This window comes from Haliaeetus albicilla, chromosome 12 (assembly GCF_947461875.1).
Source record: "Haliaeetus albicilla chromosome 12, bHalAlb1.1, whole genome shotgun sequence".
NCBI lineage: Eukaryota > Metazoa > Chordata > Aves > Accipitriformes > Accipitridae > Haliaeetus > Haliaeetus albicilla.
Window position 1 is genome coordinate 18,017,235 of NC_091494.1, and position 20,494 is coordinate 18,037,728.

At 38.6% G+C, this 20,494-nt stretch overlaps 1 protein-coding gene across 4 annotated transcripts in view; it reads left to right on the top strand.

Annotated features, from left to right (window-relative positions):
* The window catches only part of SH3GL3 (SH3 domain containing GRB2 like 3, endophilin A3), a 58,207-nt gene that overhangs the window by 25,219 nt on the left and 12,494 nt on the right, over nucleotides 1-20,494 (top strand). For all 4 annotated transcript variants that reach the window (XM_069798376.1, XM_069798377.1, XM_069798378.1 and 1 more), the window contains 4 exons: nucleotides 15,657-15,725; nucleotides 16,945-17,017; nucleotides 18,511-18,654; nucleotides 20,247-20,380. In XM_069798376.1, coding sequence (XP_069654477.1) covers nucleotides 15,657-15,725; nucleotides 16,945-17,017; nucleotides 18,511-18,654; nucleotides 20,247-20,380 — 420 coding nt within the window. The remainder of the gene's footprint in view (nucleotides 1-15,656; nucleotides 15,726-16,944; nucleotides 17,018-18,510; nucleotides 18,655-20,246; nucleotides 20,381-20,494) is intronic.

Below are 20,494 nucleotides of genomic sequence, written 5' to 3' on the forward strand. Positions count from 1 at the left end.
CACATCCAGACTTGCACACCGCAGAACTGCTTTTATCTGACATCTGAAGCCTCAAGTCATGTAGCAGGGTGTATTGCTTGAGTGCTGTGATGGGTAGTTTGGCCTTAACTGTACCGATAATTTTATTTTTGCACAATATAAGATGGAGGTGATAACTATATGGTAATAAGACCAAATGCCTTGCTGTGATCAAAGTCAGCATTTATGTTTTACACCACTGCCTCTTTATTCCATCCCTGTCCCACTGACTTTAGTAGAAAAACCTTTTTTTCTTTTGAAATTTCCATGGTTCAGCAGCGTGAAGATTTTGTGTGAGGGGTGCTTAAGCATCAACAGAAAATGGACTCTAGATGGATTTAAATCTAAAACCTGGAATCTGTTTCATGAAACCACCTATTTGAAAAGCTATTCATGGAAGAAAGGTAATAAGGAAGTTTGGAAGAAAATGGAAGAAATTGCCCCTCTTTTCTTTCCCTCTGAGCTACTTGCTGGCAGCTGCTGGAGACTGCCAGCTCAAATGCTGCGGCTCTTTCCCCCCCCTCCACGTGCGTGTGCGATTTGCTCAGGTTTTGAGCAGGGTCTTGCATACAGCATAGATGGAGAGAAGTGTGTGTCAGAAGAAAACAAAGGAAATGGAAAGAAACATAAGGCAAAGAGATAAGTGATAAGGGGCAGTTAGGCAACTGAGAGAAAAGCAAACTAAATGGAAGCAGTGGTAGTGAAAAGAAACTAAGTTTAATTGACTGAATTGAAAAGAAGTGCAAAGGTATCAGTGATTAGTGCATGAGAAGAAAACATGTCTTGGGATGCATGGCTGGCTTAATGTTTCTGTGAGAGAAAATCTACAAAGCTTAGTAGAAATACTCAAGCGATGGGAGAAAGTGAGAGCTCTGCACTGCTGTACTGTAATGTGAGGTAAGCATGCAAAAGGACTGCCAGGAAGACCTGATGCAGGAGTTTAGTGTCTTAATAGAGCTGACTGCCGCTGGCACAGAGCTGTATGTAATACAATAGTTGTCAGTGGTGAAAGTGGTTTTCTGGCTCTCCCCTTCTCTGCTTCTGTTTTTGAGCACTGAGCCAAACTCTTGTATTTCTCAATTTCATGATGATGATGATACTCTAACAAAGACCAAGCTTTGTCCCTGGTATTTGAACTTGTGGCATTGATTTAACCTTGATGGTATGGAGGAGCATCAATTTTGCTGTGTATTTCCCAGGAAGGCAAACAGTATTTATACTTCAGCCTTGCACTGAGAGCTTCAGCAAGCTTTTAGTTGTCACTAGGTCTCTGGGAACCCAGCTGGTAGTGGCTGCCTAGAGAATACACTGAATTGCTGCATCCTTTCTTGCCAGGGACGTGTTTCATTCCTGTGCCTCTTTTCCAGTATCAGAACTGTGTTGGCTGTCAGAGGATGATAGGTACAGCTAGGGGCCACCTCTTTCCAAAGGCTCTGAAACTGGGATCCTCAGGCTGACAGGAGAAATTGCAGCAAACCTCTATTGAAAGCAGAGCTAAATTCTCACAGATTCACAAATGAAATACATAAAGTGCTAATGTTTTAAATAGGATTTCAAATTAAATTATTATGAAGCATTAAATGTGCTACCCTTTCCAAAGTAATAATTTCTGCCATGATTTCCTTTAAAACTTCATTTTTGCAAATTCTGGCACTAGGGATACAGATGAGAGAAGTACCAACTTGAGCTAATTTTACCAGCACAAAGGACTGGGATTTGAGAGGTAACAAAAGGAGGGGGGTAGGGGACTCCCAGAAGAAATTACTGAACCTATTGCAGAAAAATAATGCTGTAGAAAATTGGATTTCTGTTTATAATTTAATATTATTACGTATGCTTTTTGGGGGGGTAGGATTGCCATTGCTTTACCAATAATCATGCGCTGTTTCTTTGCAAAAGTGTGTCTGTTGCACTGGCAGAGTGCTTCCAAGCCAGGAGCCATTGATCTGAGTTTTGTTGTACAAGTCTGCCTTCTTTCTAGAGCATTTAACTTTTTGTGTAATTTTTAAACACATAGCTTATTTTTGTGGAGAAGTATTTGCTGATTGTCAGAATTCTTAATGCCATTTGAAATGTATTAGGCCACAGTGCTATGGATCTTTACATATACGTGGTAGTTTGCAAATAAGTGTTGAGACCAGACATGCACAGGTAACTCTGTAGTCAAGCAATAGTTTAAATATTGGTAATTTCTGAAGTATTTTCTATGTGATAATTGTAGACCATACACAGATGTCCAAATCTGTGTGTATGCCCTAAAGGAATACTGATGGTTCTACATTGTAGATGCATAGATTGTTTAAGAAAATACCCACCACCTATCCAGCCATTATTTATGTATGTAAGTAAGAGAAGCCTTTGCTATACTGTGCTAGAAGAAACACAAGGACAAAATACTGCTTGAAAGAAGGCATTAAGTAATAATAACGTAGTAGTTTAGCTGTTTATGACTAGAATATGAAATTAAACAGAGCTCATATTTTGGCAGTGTTGAGTCCTGCGTGCTTCTCTGATGAGTCTCTTGGGCTAGACTCTTAAGAAGTATTTACATGCCTAGAGATTTAGATAAGCACTTGGTGGGGTTTTCAAAAGCATCCAGGTCTCTCATACCTCTTGGGTTTCTTGAGGGGATATGGGGGTGCATGTGTGTATGTGCATCCATATAAAAGCTGTTGATTAATTCTATTCTTCTGAAGCAAAAGCATATTCAATTTAATAGGAAATAGCATTCCATCCCAGTCTGCTGAGCCACCGAGCTATTTCACAAATACTGTTTTGCTTGCATCTTCCTTTCCTATCATTTTTTGTTTTATTCTTGTTTTCCCTCACTTGCTTGTATTTGTGAGACAAAGAGGAAGCTTGTTAATCCTTGTACCTTCTGACTTGCATGGAGAAGGGTATCCTTTGACACGTGTCATCAGGTTTAATGGCGTGATGTTGTTATGTGTCGTATTTATTGCTGACATCAATTTTGCAAATTCCAGCTTAGCATGGTTTTGTTGCTGAGCGCTGACAGATTTACATTTAAGAAAGAAAAAAAAAAGAAAAAGCTAGAAGTGACTACAAAAAAAAAGTGTAAAAGTGACTGAACTAGGGAATATTTTGTAAAATATTGCCCTTATGTTTCTGCTAATTGTCCGTTAATCTTCCAGTCAGCACAAGAGAGCAAGTGTGTTACATTTACTTGCATAATCAGTATTCAACATTTTGGTTACTGATGTAGTATTTAGAAATGTTGATTCACTGTAACTGTATGTGATGTGATTTATGATCCTTATGGAGGTTCTCAGCTTTGTTAATGATACTCCTGTGGAAAGCTACTTCTGCTGAATCACGACTGCAACTGGATGTTGTAGTACCCTATTGTTTTCTATAAATTTAGTTTTAGCAGAATTTATTCAGCTAGTCTAGGATCTATTATAAAAAAAAAAAAAGTGAATCCTGTAATTGCAGACTAAGTTAAACTTATGTTAGTGTAAAATAAGCAACCACATGTTCCTTGCTTTGTGTACAATTTCAGGTAGCTTTGATACAGAGTTTTCTGAAGTTTGGTTTTGAGACAAAGGTGTTCAGCTGGACAGCACAGAGTTTATTCAATTACTTATTGGGGTCAGAAGTGTCTCGTATAACCTTGAACAAACCATTCAACTTTCTGCTAACCAAATGATTGCCTATGTGCACTGAATGCAGGTTTTTATTTTCCCTTTTGTAAAGTTGCAGTTATTTAGGAACTAGGACAATCCATGGTTGCATATATCAGCAGGAAACCAAAACAATTTTGCAGATTTTAAAAGTGTTCTCATTCAAAATCTGAAAATTTGAAACATCTAGTCATATCACTTTGAAGAAGGAAAACAGGTGTAAACACTTTTCATTTCACTTTTCTAACAGACTGTCTACAATAAAAATACCTTTCTTGCAGAGATTGTACACTCATTTTTTAATTTTGCTCTCTGACAAAATCTGGAATTGCATTCTTATAATAAAGTTTAATGATTGTGCAGTACTTGACAACTCACAATTTGTATCCTGTAAACATAGCTTTCACTTGCTTTGCCTGTTCAGAAGGACATGTAGACTATTTTATGTAAGACAGCTTTCTTCAGGGCAAAGAGTAGAGATCTGGGACTCTGGCATTCTAAATTCAGAGTTACCACTTGTTTACTGTGTGGCCAAGGACAAGTCCGTTTAACCCAAATTCAGTCAAGTATTTAGGCTTCCAGTTCCCCCCCTAAATTACTGGCACATTAGGAGCTTGGGTGTGTGGTTCAGTCTGTACCAATTTGTTCCTCACTGTTCCTGTAGCATCAAAAGCTATAGCAGTGGCTAATAAGTAGCTGTTGTTGAGAGCAGAAAGTCTGGAATCCAGACCTGTGAACAAGCAATGTCAGCAGCACAAGTAGCATGGGCTTTCCTTTAATGAGAGACTCAAGACCTTTGGAGTGTCACAGAAAAAGTCAAACTGTCCATTACATAGTGATGATAAAATATTCTGAAATACGTTAAGAACTTTGAAAGAGCATGCTTTCTTAGAGAAAGAGACAGCACCCTTCTCAGTGTGCAGACTTCTTTTTAAGTCTAGATTACACAGCCTATATTTACACATACTTTGGTTGGATTTTGATAAGGTTAATTTTAAAAGACTGTCTGATTGTGTACAGACTGGATCAGCTGGGTACAGGATTTTGAGTGTTGACCAAGTAACAGCAAGTGCACAGCATTCCTGACCCTGCTTAGAATTCACTTTCTGGCACAGACTTCTTGCAGAACAACTTAAAGGAGTATCAGAGCTATAATGTAATGTCTGATGTTTTGGTTACTAAATTAACAAAAACTGTAATCAAACCCTAAATTCTAGCAAAAAATTAAATATAAGAAATATATTAGAAAGAGCATAGGGATCATATGGGGTAAGTTCTGAGTATTGCTGTCAAAGAAAGGAGATTTAATTTTTTTTTCCACAGATATAGCAAATAAATTGAGTCATAAATAATATTTCACTAGATGTTATTGTTGACTTTCATAAACTGCAGGACCATGACTGGCACGTTGTCCTGTTTTTACAGATGACTTAATTGTTTAATGCCAGACACTTCATCTTACCTTATGAGTTGTAGATCTTTTCTTAGAGCAGAAGGCATTACTACATTGTTTGCTGCTTACTTTAGAGATGATGAGTTTCTAAAGCACATACACAGAATCTTACAGGTCTGTCAAGACCTTTGATATAGTTGTGTCTGTTTGCTTTTTTTTTCCTTGAAATACCAGCAATCAAAAAATATTTCATGCATCCCAGAGTTACGTCAGCAGAAAGAATTGCAAGGGTGCTAGGGAATTATAGAAATGGTCAAACACCCACATTGTATATATTATATGGCAGATCTTTATATAAAGCACTCATTAGCTTTGTCAAAATGGCGTGCCCTTCTCTTGAAAAATTTCTGTGGTGATAATACTCCCACATGGCAGAATCTTTTGTTTAGACTATGCAAAATCATATACGTTGTTCAACTAATCAGACTCTTAATGTTTTTTTCTTTTATCTTTTTTTGATTGTGTAAGTCCGTCCTGAAGAAAAGAAGGCACTCATCAACGAGTAATCTCGTTAATGTCATGTTCTTGGGTTCTGTGCCTTTTCCTTTTTCTTCCATGTGGTTTCCCAAGCAAAGGCTGTTAGATTGATTAAATACGTTTTGACATGTACCTAGGTGCCGTCAGCAGTCCTTATTCATACAGATTGATTTAAGTTAGGAGAGATCACACTAAGTGGTACAGAAGAACTGTGCATAAAAGAAATTAAATCAGCGGAAATTCTTGTCTGCATAGTTACGAGTTTCTAACACCATTAGTCTGAAAGCAGAACCTCTGGTTGATCAGTTGGTGAGGATTTTTTTTGCTGAAAGATGTTTTGGATTGCCTCTTTGAGGTGTGTCTTGCTGAAACTCCTACATCAGCAGGGAGTTCTGTCATTGCTCAAATGTTCCGGTATGTACCAGTGCTTGTAAGGGCTTTCTTGATCCCAGAATACATGGCTTGTACTATTTGAGCTTCCTTTCTAAATAAAACTAAGCTGCCACTTCTGAACCTTTGCCAGAACTGTGCTGTTGCAGCTCAACAGCTGTGGCTGTTCATTGATTCAGTGTGGTAGCTGTAGACCTTACGTTACATGATGTGAACGGGTATTTTTTTCTTTATGAGCATATGGGGAGTTTTGATAGACTCAGTCCATTCTTGTTGATACTGGCAGCTGTAGAGTTGACCGTAGTGGTCTCAGCTGATTGCCTGGCTGGGTTCTCTGTACTCTGGGTCATACTCAGCTGTGAAATATTTGTTCCATGTTAGAAGGTAGGCTTAATAATAATGCTTTACATAGATCTGCATGCGACCCATGAACAGTGACATGCTTGAAGCTGAGTTAATGTTACACCAGCAGCTCACAGAACATCACCACGCGGGAGGTACGCATGTGGGGACACCCTCAGATCCCTACTTCCCAGGCAAGTCACATTTGCAAACGTATTTCTCTTCTATTCCTCTTTATCTGGTGTATCTTTTTATATCTTGGTTAATCTGTCTTCCTAAAAATAATCTACTGTGATCTTGTTGCTTGTGTTTGTCTGAGAAGTTACAAGTAATGAAATAAAGGGTTCATAAATATTAGTGAGACAGGAATGTTCTTCATGAATGTAAACACTCTGGCAGTACTTTCATGCATTTCTTCAACTTTGTTTGTGTGATTCAGAGATCTCTTGGTAGAAAAAGTATGTTTTGCTTCTTGGGAAAGAGGTCCTTGAGATTCCTGGTGTCCTTTAGATGGCCTGGAGGTTTTTTTGTTACGCAAATGGAATTTCGACCCTAAATCTGTGCTCTGAAAATGACATGGGGCTCAGTTTTTATTTTTCATGTTGTATGAAATTTTTAAAATTAGAAAATATTTAAGAAGTATTTTAATGGTATTCATCTTAGTCTGTCCTTAAAAGTTACACATTTCTACCTATATTTAAAATCCTTCATATTTTTTAAAAATGCAACTCTCTTTGGTATTTTGATTTTGTTGGCTGCTGGGACAAGATTTGCTCTTGGGTCCATCACAAATCCCTAAAGGCAGTTTAGATGTAGAGCATGCCCTTTCTTTACTCAGGATAGCATGAGCACAGTCATGAGCTGTCGTTGAAGTACAGGCACATCCTACAGTTCATACTTTGTATTTCTACTTTAAATATCTGGGAGTAGGGATCTTTGGTGAAACACTAGGACATGAATTCCTGTGGCCATGGATGTGGTGTTCTGAAGTTCTGGTTCAGCTGTTTGTGATGGGTAATGAATTCCAAGAGAATCATCCAACTGTATGCAACACTTCTTTGTCTCCCTGCATTTATATAAAAATGTACTCTGCCATAGGTACTGCCAGAACACTGTTTTAATTTTTGTATCCACAATATAATTATAATTTTTAGTCACTGTTACTGTCTCATGTAAAATATTGTATTACATTTTAGAATTATGCATAAACTGTTAGCAAAAGAGAAAGCTTCTTTTTTTTTGTTTTGTTTAAAGACCCATGTACAAGTGTTGTTGAATTCAGAGTTATTTTATACCACTGATGTAGCCATGAGAGCAGTAACAAGTGTTTGATTTTTAGGGTGCAGCTTCTTGCACTCCATAATTTTGATTAAATATCAGCAGGACCCAGTTTAGCTGCTTGATTAATCTTTTCAAAAACCCCAGTTCTCTCTGTCGCTGTCAGAAATCTTTTTTTACTGTTTTCCCAAGTGCTTTGGAGAAATCTGTGCTACTGCTAGCAGAAAGTTTAGTGGAAGAAAAAGTTACAAAATACTCCATGTAAAGGTGATGACCCTCTGAGCTTGATACTGCGAGGTGCTGAGCACTCCAGTCTTGATCCAGCAAAGCACTTACACACTTACTGAAGTATGAACTTAAAACGATTTGCTGGAGGTAAGCCAGAGTGTTCCATATTTGCAAGACTGAAACATATGCACTTTGTAGTAGACCCCTTATTTATTTTGGGGGTTAGAATAAACCTTTTTTTCTTTCAAGTACATCAGCACAAGAATATTTTTGTTTTCTTTGAAAACACAACATAGGGAGGCAACTGAAGAGTTCTTGCCATCATTTAGTGCTTAACCTCCAAAATAAGAGGTTTGGATTTTCTCCAAAGCATTAGAATAGTATGAGCTGTGTCAATATAATTCAAAGAACAGCTTCAGGTACTGGTACACTTTTATAATTTGACTTTTTCCCTCGTATTTTTTTAAGGAGCCTGAGAAAAATCTCGTTTTAGGTATATATTACCCATTTTCATTTGCAGATGATTTTCCACTTTTAGTGGCTCTGACATCCTTGTCTCTGCATGGCTCCAGGCCCTGTCTTGGAACATTCTTGGTGCAGAAGAAGAGACCTGAGGAGGCTGCCATTCTCATACCTGGTTTGTTTCAGCATTCTCTGCAGCTGTTCCAGGGGCCAAGTGCTGTGTTTCTTTAGTCTTTTGTTTAGATCTGTGTTTGAAAATGTGCATCTTAGTTTAGTTTCTCAGTGTGGGGCACTACTTTTTCTTCTGATCACTCAGACCTTCAGTAGATCTCTAGAAGTCCATCACAGGGGTATCTATAAGCTGCCCATTCATTTTGGGTGCTCACCTAGTCAATAAAGCAGAACGCTTCGTTCTTTTTTTAGAGTATTTTTCTATCACAGTGGCAAACTTTGTGCAGATGGCTCTGCCAGTGTGTACTCCTTTATGTTATCAAAGATGTGCTAAGATACAAGACATTAAGTAAGCCATGTTGTAGGTTCAAGCTCTTGGTAATCTGCACTTTACGAACTAGTAGTAACCTTCTTTTTAAGTGTGGGAATTAGCAATTATATGAAATATAGCAATCAGGAAAGAGGAAGACCAGGTGATATACATAACATTGTAGTAGAACTTAGAAGCACAAAACAGGGAGTTACGGATATTCGAAGTTAAGCTACTTTTGATCTAGAAGACAGGCTGGCATCTTGGTTCTCTAATCCGATGGAGCATTCTGGAAAAGGACAAAAAAGAAAATCTCTCTCTCCCCTCAGGAGGTTGGACACTGCAAGGAAATTCTACTTTAGCCAGAAGACATCTTGCCAGCCACCTTATTCTTCCCAGTGTTTATGATAGGCTTTAATAAGATTCTTCAGAAAGCTATTAGTATTGTCACATTGCATTAAATCCTCTATGCATAATAATTTAACACCAAATGAAACAATTACATGGCTGCAGGGCAATAACTGGAAATTTTAATGATTTATTAGGAGAAGCGTAACTATTATGCATTAACCATACTGGAATGTAGTATTTTGTACTAAGCGCTGTATTTAAAGATATATCTTAATGTTTTGTGAGGTTTGGCCCAGTTATATGTTTCTGTGGGAAATGTAGCCATATAGTTACATTATTTCCTGGCTTTCTATGTGTTAACTTTGGGATAAATCTATCAGTTTTCCCAGTTGATTGCTTACTTCCTTTTTAGAGAGAGGGAAATAAATTTAAAGTATTTTCATAGCTTTGGCTTTTTTTGTTAAAAGATTTTTCCTAAAATCCAGGTTTTTGCCTCATGGGTTTGCCACTGTGCATATTTATGACAAATGTAGGAATTTTCCATCCCATTAAAGTTTCAACAGATAATTTCAGCAGATACTCCTTCAGAACAAAATAAATGCTGTTACTTGGTGAGGAGTCATTAAAAGCTCTGAAGTCTTTAATAGAATATGATACCTTTCATTCAGTTATTAAACAGTATTTGACGATTTCTTGGCCAGTTATATACAAGAGTTTTTGCTGGCCAGTTAAGGACTTCTTCAGCTCCACTTGTTTCAACAGTAGCTGAGTAACAACAAAAAACCCCAATGGTTCAATTCCAGTTAATGACTGTTGCAAAAGAAAGGCAAAACAAGTGGAACAGAAGGTCAGAGTATGTGTGCAAGTATTGGCTGGCAAGAATCCTATTGACTTGTATTATAAAATACCCAGTGGATATATAAAAAAATAGGGTAATTGTTTTGAGACTTTTATCAGCGCTCTGTTGATCTGGGATATTTTGGGCAGTTTCTCATGTTCAGTAACCCTCCTTAGTGAAATATGAATAAGTACTGTAATTTAGTGGATATGATGTGCAAAACATTAGTAAAAGCATTTTTCTGAAGCTTGTTTTTATAATCCATATGAGAATGGAGAAATGGACTATTCCTGTGCAGTAAGAAGGATAAATCTTAACATACATAAAAGTACTGAAAAATCACATGAAAGCTTGAGGCTTTCTTAGTTTAGAGTTCTGGTGAGCCATAGATTTTAGTTTAAACTGTAGGCAGTTCATGTGCTGTATTCATGCTTCTTTACAATACAACAAATCAAAAGAAAATTACATTATCTCGAAGAAATTAGAGTAACAAAGAACTAGTGTGAGAACAAAGTCTCAATATTAGGTTTGTGGAAAAAATGTTTTCTCAGAGAATTTCTTGGAATATAAATTCCTTAGCAGATAAATATTTAGTCTTTTAAGACTATAACAAAATTGCAATTTGCATTTTGAACAGTAGCTGCATATACAGAATTAAATAGAAATCACAGTATCTGGAGGGATTTATTTCAATATCTATTTCTTTTTTTCCAGATTTGTCTTCCTAGAAGATTCCACATAAGCCCCCCAGAGACTCTTAGATTGTCAATAATACAACATCTTATTTAATTTTTCAATATTAAAAAGAACAGTAGGATCTAGGAAGAAGTTACAAGCAAGGAGCGTTTGCGTACAAAACTGCAGTATTTCTTCAGGCAAAAAGGTCTTCTGTTATATAGAACATGCAAGTTTTACAGTAAAGGTAGTTTGCTATCATATATAACTACAAATGAGAGGTGGCTATGCAATGGCTGATTTGTGTTTTCATGTTTGTATTTAGGGGTTATTTTCTTCTCCCTGCTAACTGTAATACATCAAGTGTGATGGAGGGAGTTGCACAGACACCTGGGAAGAAGAAATTTTTCTTATTTCACAGCTATTCTCTTGGTGTAAGTTTCGATCCAGAGGAAAACTAATTAGCTGCCCCAGAAATACGACTAATGCATGGCTTTAGCTTCCAACCTGGCAGTGGAATAGTAAGATAGTGGTGGCCCCCATGGCGGGAATTGGATTTTTTTCAGAGCCCCCAATTCTGGCTCTGGCCCTGTCTAGTGAAAAGGTGCTGAATCCATGGCACCCAGCTTCCAAATTTGGAGGTGAAGGCATCTTCCTGTACAAGTAATTCCAAGCTCCCTCAGAGTACATGCCTTATGTGATGGTAGCAGTTTCTCCTTTGATTAGCTGACTCGTAAAAACTGATAGATATTACCACATAACTACACAGCCCCACAGTTGAGCATGCTTCTATTTAAGCTTAAAGCGTTTTACAGCTTGATATAATGCATGTAAATGATGCTCAGCAAATAGTCAGAGAACTAAAACTCAGCAGCTGTCTCCTTTGTGCATCCATTTTCAATTAAATAATTAATTGGGTATCCTGTGACTTTTAATTGGGAAAGTGGTGAAGCTAGTTTTTCAACTCCTAAATTCAGTATGATCAGAACAAAAGCTTTTGTGTTCCTAAATGCGAGAGTAGTAAAGCTGATCATGATTATACCAATATGAAATAAGCTGTAGTGGTGTAAAATTTAGTGATAGCCATTAGAACTTTATACCAATTTTTACTGTCAGGAACGCAGACAGCTTAAAGACTTTAAGGAATCATTCTTCATGGTATCTCTCTGAGCACTGAGGTAGTCTCCTTTTTCAAAGGAAATTAGAGCTCAGAGTAAATGTCATTGAAGAAGTGTCTCCTTGGGCTAGAAATTGCAGTATCATTAATGTTTCCATAGAACTGGGAAAGTGCGGGAACAAACTTTTTCTTATGGTCAGTGCTTTTGCGCCTATAGATGTAGGTGCGTGTTAGGTTGTTTTCAGTGTCTGTATGAAATGGTGTCTGCAGATCCTGTCGTTGGCTCTATGGAGTCGCATTCACATGTCGTTGTAAATACGGAATTAGAATTGGAGTCAGGTAGGTGAGAAGGGTCCTCCAGAGAGCATCTACTGCAGGCTCCCACTTGAAGCAGGTCCTGTTAGAGCAGGTTGCTCAGGGCCTTGTCCAGGCAAGGCTTGAATATCTTCAAGTATGGGAGCTCCACAATTTCTCTGGACAACCTGTTCGGTGTTTTTTTTCTTCTTTTTTCTTTCCTTTTTTACAGGTCTGAATTTCTTGTTTTCCAACTTGTGATGGTTGCTTCCTGTCCTTCCACAAGATTCAAGCTCCATATTTTCATATGCTCCCACTAGGTAGACACCCTCTTAACCTCTTCTAAAGGCTGAACAAGCTCAGCCCTCCGTATGCCATGTGCTGTGGTCCCCTGCTCGTATCAGTGGCCCTCCTTCAGACTCACCTAGGATGTCAACGTCTTGCACTGGGGAGCCCAAACAGGACACATACTGCAGATCTGGTCTCACAAGTACTAGATAGAGGGAAATTATCACTTCCCTGGACCTGCTGTCTATGTTGTTGCTAATAAAGCCCAGTATGGGGTTGGCTTTCTTCACCTCAAGGACACACTTCTGACTTACGTTCAACTTGTTTTCCACCAGTACCACAGGTGTTATTCTGCAGAGCTGTTTCATAGCCAGTTGGCCTCCAGCCTGTACTGTTGCATGGGGATATTCCACTGCAGGTGCAGGGCTTTGCATTTGTGCTTGAGCTTCACAAAGTTCCTGTCAGCCCATTTTTTCCAGCCTGTCAAGGCCCTTATGAGGAGCAGCCCCACCATCTGGTGTATCAACTCTTCCCCCCCCAAGCTGGTGTCTTCTAGACTCTGAGGGAGTATACTGCATCCCATCATCCAAGTTGTTAATTAAATTACTCCATTATTCTCTGCAAATTGTAGATGCGGACTCTCTCTCTCTCTCTCTCGCTCTCATTTTCTGAAAGCTGGTGCATAGAAGTCTCAGTTGTTCTGTGACCTTCTGGATCTAACTTAGATGCTTTCCTTACTCCCTGCTGCATCAGCAAGTCCAGTGGTCCCCTTGCAAGGAGTGACTCAGTATTGCTGCAGATAGTTTCTCCCTCTGTGCATGGCATCAAATTTTATCCATTGAAAACACAGTGAAGAATTTTGCAACATTTCAGAAGAGAAACCAAAACTAAACATGGGTGGCAGCATTTGAGCAGATGTGCAAAGAGGGCGAGCAGGCTGCAGCGCAGTGCTGAGGCACGTGTCTGTCGGCACTGGGAGAGCAGCCTCACTAGCCAAGTTCAAATGCCTGGACCAGCAGCTGCAATCCTGGCAAAAACCAGCCACAACACAGTAAGCCTAAGTTTCAGACTACTATTTGAGGGAGGTGTGTGACACCACGTATGGCAATCAGTAAGCCAGGGAGAGCTAAGGGATGCCAATGGATAAATAGTGTATGCTCTAAGACATTTACTGAAAACATATCAAATTCCAGTGTATCTGATGAGAAATTGCATTTTTTCAGACTATCTTTGCCAGCCTTCCAATGAGCCAGTGGAGTTTTTTTTTCTTTCTCTGGCATTACTGTTACTGTGTGAACTTTCTACTCATCCACTTGTGCTTCTAGTTACAACATTCAGATCTATCCTCTCCAAGTGTGGGACATTTCGTTATTTTGGTCATTTGGTGCAGTAATTTATTATTAATTATGCTTTCACAGTCGAGCAATCATGTTACTTCATTGCATTTATTCTTTGCCAGCATATAAATGGATTATTTGTAATGAGACAGCTATGGGTTGCTACTGAATATGGATTTTGCAACTTCAGCCTGAGAAGGATAATTCCTCCACTGCACTCAGCCTTTGAAAAGGGATCATCACCATGAGAGGCTTCAGGAAACCACAAACCTGTTCATTGCCTGCTGGCGAAAGAGAACATGTGAGGCTGTGGAAAATGGCATCAATTATTTTACAAATTAACATTACACAGAAAGGAGACAAACTGCCAGCGTAAAGAAGCTGCACAATTTCTGATAGGCTGCTTTCCATGAAGCTTTTCCATGCATCTTTCTCCATCTGTGCTCAGGGACTCCTCAGATGTCTGCAGAGACCTGGGCAGTGTCCCCTTCCATGTGTGGCCTCTGGTTGCTTCTCTGCTGTGATGTCTTACAGCAGCAAGATGATGACCCGTAGGAACTCACTGGTACTTGGGCTTCTCCATCTCTGTTTTACCTGCTTTTGTGCTTGTTCTGTCAGTGCTCTGGAAGAGAAATAATCTTGACAAGTTTGTGGGCTGCTTGGTGTATTAAGCATAAAGATTGTGAGTCCTACTGTAAAGCCAATAGAAATGATTAGCAGTAGGGCTCTCTTTGAACTCACATTTTCCCTTAAGCAGGTCTGTTCTTTTGGCTGCGTGGTAGCAGTAATACTGATGCAAGGTCAGCTGCCACTGAGCTCCCAGCTCTGCTTCATCAGCTCATTGCTGGTTTTTGGGAAGGCAGTGTGCTTGCTCCACACCTGTGTGGTGCAGGCTGTGACCAAGAAGAGGGAACCATTGCGCTACAAAGAGCCATGACCCATTATCAGATTATGCAAGTCTCCAAGGTCCTTTTAATTCAGTGAGATGAATTCACTTTTAGAAGGTGCTAAGGACAAACAAAATGCTTTACTGGGGGCAGGTTTGGGGAACACCAGCAGTCAGTGAGCTAGGCCTGGGTTTTACATTACACTGTTACAGATTCAGTGATAAAAGTCAATTAAAACAGAGAAATGCATAGTATTTTTTCATGAATTATCCTAAGAATTTGTGTTTAATGTTCGTTGAGTATGTGTTAAACCACATCTGTCGTAGTTGAGTGATGCTTTCAAAGGCTGTTTCACACTGGGTGAGGATCTGGCTTTCTTTTCATGCTGTTGCAGTGCAGGTACCATGCACTGCAAGAAGCAGACAGCTGAGTTCTGCTCGAGTGTGTATTCCCAGCCATGATTTACTCAGTGAGGACCAAACTCAGGTCTGATAGCCTGGAGTTTTTACACAAAATTTGGATAATGTTAAGGTTTACTGAAATCCTTTATTTAAAATTGGTGCTTTGAGTTTTTGAAGAACACATGGCATTTTTTTTTGAGCATCATGAAGATGCTCAGTTACACAGGTGGGTCACAGTGCAGCATTTTTCACAAGTCTGTTCCTTCCATAGAACTGCACACAACTCCCAGGAGCAGGAATGGGAGTTGCATCCCTGAACCTAATGGCATACACGACCAGAAGGTACTCAGAAGTACAGAGCTGGAGAGGCATACTTGAAAGAGTTACTCTGGATATACCTGCAGTCAGACTCTGGTCCCTAAGCCTGAAGTCTGCAGTGTAGGTCAAGCCTTTAGGGTAAAAACTGTTTAAGCATGCGAAATAATTTTTTGTTTGCCTATTGTAAATTCATATCAGGTATCTCTGTCTCTCTTGAAATGACTGCCTCACTTCCAAGACTAAGGTTACTCTTCTCTTGCACAGTTGCCTCAAATGGTTGCTGCATTTTTCTAATCTGGAGTGAATTCCTGTGACTCTGAGATATTTATTCTGTAATTAAATAATCATGCAATTTTTTTGTTAAAATTATGTTTTTACAGTTGTTCAGTGAAAAAATAAGTGGAGCAGAAGGAACAAAGTTAGATGAAGAATTTCAAGAGATGGAAAGGGTAAGGAAAGTTACATTATGTTTTTCAATATTAAGTTATTGCAGAATCAAAAATGTTTCATGTTTCAAGTGATAGAATGGTATTGTCGATTTACCTGGGCGGGGGGACACCCCACCATGTGCTTCCAAACAGAAATATATAACGATAAGTGCAAATTTATCCTTGAGCCATGGCAACTCAGCCAAGGAAGAAGAGACATCCACAAAGGCTGTATGAGCAGAGGAAGGAGGTGTGGGAGATTAGAGACAGAAGTCTTCAGTGTTTAGTGAGTCTTCGTAAATATCACAAAGCCTTCCCATCTGATATTTTTTCCTGATAAAAGTCTAACTACTAGGGTCAAATTTTCTCTTGATACATAATTATATTTCTTAGTTTAAATCTATGTTCAGAAATTTACATGAATTGTTGTGGAAAGTGAGATGTTTGCTATCCACTTATTGGTTGTGTGGCAAATTAAACAATGTTACTGCTACTTTATGCTTTTTCAGCTTTTATGTGCTTTTTTTAATTGCTCTTGTCTTTCTGTGTGTTTTTTAATGTTCATAGTAGACTTAGGTCATAGGTTTTATTGCTGGTAGAGTGAGGAAAAAAGTCTTGTGTGAGTTGGTGGGTTTTTTTTCCAACATGCACTTTTGAATTTATGATCTAAACAGGTTTCTAGGTTTTGGTTTCTTTAGCTACAGAATAATTATTTCCTTTCTCTGCATTATAAGGGCAAAAATAATGTGCAGGCCCTAAGGGAGGAAGAGGGAAACAAATGAGAAATGTGATATTATTTTTTTTTAATAGCATTTTAGAAACTATTAAATAGGAAGACAGTGCAAACTACTGCTTTAAATGGCCCTGACCCCAAGATTGTGACGGATATGTTCAGTCTTTTTCACCTGTGGAGAAAAACAGTCTTAGTAACAACTGTTGGGCTGGCAGGAAAACTGTAGTCTAGAATGTGTAAGCAGTAGTCCAGACTGATGGGCTGGAAAGGCAAGCCCACATTTTGAAATAAACCTTCTCTCCTTCCCAGTACTACCTGCCAATTAATATGTTTTTGGTAAAATCCTGTCATAACTGTTACATGGCTATTTATTTTAAGCTACAATACTTGCTTTATTTTAAATAAAAATTTCATAATCAGCTAGAATAGTATATTATGTATAATAAAATGATAAACATTCTAGTAATCGATTTGCTTTTTGCGATCTGTGTTACTTTTATTTTCCAGAAAATTGATGTTACTAATAAAGCTGTAACAGAGCTTCTGTCCAAGTCCACAGAGTATCTTCAGCCAAATCCAGGTAGGATAGGAACAATAGGTGTTGGATTTCGCTTAACATTGTCTTCTTACTTGGAAATTCATCCTAGCTAAATAAAAGCTAATTAGGTCATTGTTGTGAGGCTTCTGGGTGTCCTAGAGAGCTTTACCTGTGCGTGCAATGAACAGCTGTAAAGTGTCTATGCACTCAGTCTGATCTGGGATGCATTCAACTTGCAGCACACAGTGCATCTGATTTACTGGGCATATGTAGGTTGTGCATGCATGACATGTCTTGGACAGCTTGGGCCTGTGGTACAGCACTTGTGTTTATGTTTGTGCTGGATTTCCTGGAGTGGGATATGGATCCCAAAAGTGAAGAGAATGCCAACAGGTTTTTCAGCAGAGATGTAAAAAGCCCTTGAATTTAACTCACAGGCTGCTGCCCTCAGAGGTACTGGTAACCATGTAACCACGGGGAAGTGGGCTGTTACCTGCTTACCCGGTATTTGAATGAGGTTTTGCATTTTCTGAACACTGCTAGGCCTCAGTGGATTTTGGATCGTCAGTCAACACAGGTTTTTCAAATGTTGTTTTAAGAAACAAGAAAGGAGACATGTTTACGTTTGCAGTCAGTCACAAAGTTTACCTGTTATGACCTTGATTCAATGTCCAAACCAGCTGTTGGAAGAACCTTTATTTTTTGAGAACTGACTGACAGAATTCCTTTAGTCAGCTACACCTGTGACTTCAGAGATAGCTGTCTCTTATGGGTACCTTATGAAATGCACATCCCTGAAGAAGTTTAATGGGTTATGTCTACATAAGGATGGTAGGATTCAGTCCTTTACCAAGGCCCAGCCAGCATGTTTAAGATGAAGCTTGTCACCATGGTCCACATTCCTCAGGAATGCCCTGCCTATGGCCACTACTGTGTTGAAGAAGCTGTTGAGTGATAATACTAAGGAGTAGATTGGAAAAACTCTCCAAGAATAAATGCATGTTTTTGTCATGATACATGCAAGATAACAATAAATTAATTTGTATGTAGCAAGCCATTCTGCAGGATAATACTGGAACGAAAATAAAGAAGGGGGAAGGAAATTCTGCAAAGCTCTCGCAAGCGAGAGAGAGAGAGAGCATGAAATTGGCTTTGGCTGTGCTTGTATCTAGTCTGTGTTTGCTTTCTGCAATACTTCTAATCAAGGAGTTTGCAAGCAGAAATATTGAAAGGAGTGTGAGTATTGGTGAATATCCACAGAAGATGACAAGCAATCCCACTATATATCTGTGTGGAGATGTGATGCTCATTCAGTTGGGAATAAAAACCATTTTCATGTGGCCCGTATTGTTGAATGGAATCTTATTTAAACTTTTGACTATGAAGTACTGACAACAAAAAACTTAGGAATCTACAGACCAGCTTTGTGACTTGCTTTGTGATATTGCTTGTTAAATGATTTATTGCTTTAAGTGTATTAGTTTTAAAAGAGTTTTTATAACTTTTTTGTTCTTTTTTTTTTGTGTCCTTCTTAGCATACAGAGCCAAGCTGGGAATGCTGAACACTATGTCAAAGATCAGAGGACAAGTTAAAACCACAGGCTATCCCCAGACAGAGGGACTCCTAGGAGACTGCATGATACGGTATGGCAGAGAGCTTGGCGATGATTCTATGTTTGGTGAGTTTGTGTATCTCCTCTGTGAATATTTCAGCATAAAGTTCTTTGCAGAATATTACACAGTGACATAACCTATGTAAATAGCTACTGCAGGTAAGAGGGAAAGTTAAGTACAGTGATCAGGAGGTGATTGATATAATTAACAGAACATGATGCTTCTGCATATTTGTCCACCTCTCTTGAGGTGGATTTGATAACACTATTAGTGATGCTGTCTGATGATTCATATTATTGCCATAACCATTTTAGTTTCTAAGTTGCCAAACCTAAATAATTCAGAGTGATTCTTAGATGCACTGTATTTCTTTTAAGCTTTAAATAAAAATAGTTACTCTATATTTGAGAAGTAAACTAAGGGAAAAATTTTTCATAGAAGAAAATAAACAGTAACTTTGGGTGATTTTTTATTTTTTTCTAATAATGATCTGGTATTTCTGTGCTTTGGAGCAGTGCTTTGGAGCAGTGCATCTTAAATATGCATTTTCTTGGTTTCATGAAAATGAACTCTAGCTTGGCCACGATACAATTCTATGGTAAATCAAATCTTACCTATTACTTCTCAAGATATGCCAGTAGTTCACAGCCAAAATCTTGATAGAAGCCTTGCTTGCTGAGCATGCATAGTGTGTGGGCTTGACTGGAATGAATCTGAAGCATTGTCACAGAGCTACTCAGTGTGTGCTTTTTGATATGGCTGGGATTGAGGGAGAACCAGGGAGAAATACATGAGAAAAGGAGAATCCTGGTTTGGGGAGAGAGAGGAGAGTAGGGCTAGGAGAGAGCTGTATGGGCTGGGACTGCATGCAGAAGCCAATACAGAACTGGCTGGCTCTATGTACTGTTAATATCTGCAATTTTACACACCGTGGTTGTCTTGAAATAGTAACGGCTATGTAGGCGTAGGGACTTGGCACTTGAGTCCAAGTAGGTGCTGCACAGGAAAGATGCTGCTGATAGCCAAAGACTCATTTATTCTCCTCACAAAGAGTGAAGTGGCACAACTCATCTGTGAGCTGGATGTATTTTTATTCTGCAAAAGAAACAGGGGTGCTAAATAAAACTAGGAAAGGGGAAAGAACATTTCAGTGTTCTGCCTGCTGATACTTACGTGCTTAATAAAGTATACAGCTATGTTAAAAAGATGGTTTTGAAGAGGCAGCAACAATTTTGACCAAAGGGAGGTTTGGAAAAAAACCACACTATATGTGAGGAAGCTGTAAAACATGATTTTCTGATTAAAAAGTTATTCACTTTTTGTGTATTTAATAATACCACTAAAGTTGTACAAGTTAATCGGCTTGGTTTGCAGCTCTCAAAGTGGAGGAGGTTTGTAACCTATGCAAATACAGGTGGGAAAATGGTATTATTTTTTCCCTGATGCCCTTCAGGAGAAAAAAAAAACAACTTTGGAACAAAAATTTTCCAGTTCTAGTTTTCTGTAGGAGACAAGCAAGTGCATAGCTTGGATTATTTTTTCACTCTTCAAGGGCCTGCAGCAGATACAAAGATACCTATTTGAAATAGCTGTTTCATCAGACAAATTTTCTGGTTTTACATATATTAAGATATAAGTAGCCTATTCTTTACCATAGGCCTTGCACTACTGGATGCTGGTGAGAGCATGAAGCAAATGGCGGAGGTGAAGGACTCGCTTGATATTAATGTCAAACAAAATTTTATTGATCCTCTACAGTTACTGCAGGACAAAGATTTAAAAGAGATTGGGGTAAGTTTTCCAGGGTAAAGCTTCACTTATCAATAATCAGAGTCAATCACACTCTAGTTCCCTGAGATACTTTTCTTGAAAGCAATAAGGGAAATAAATTTTACTGAATTTAAG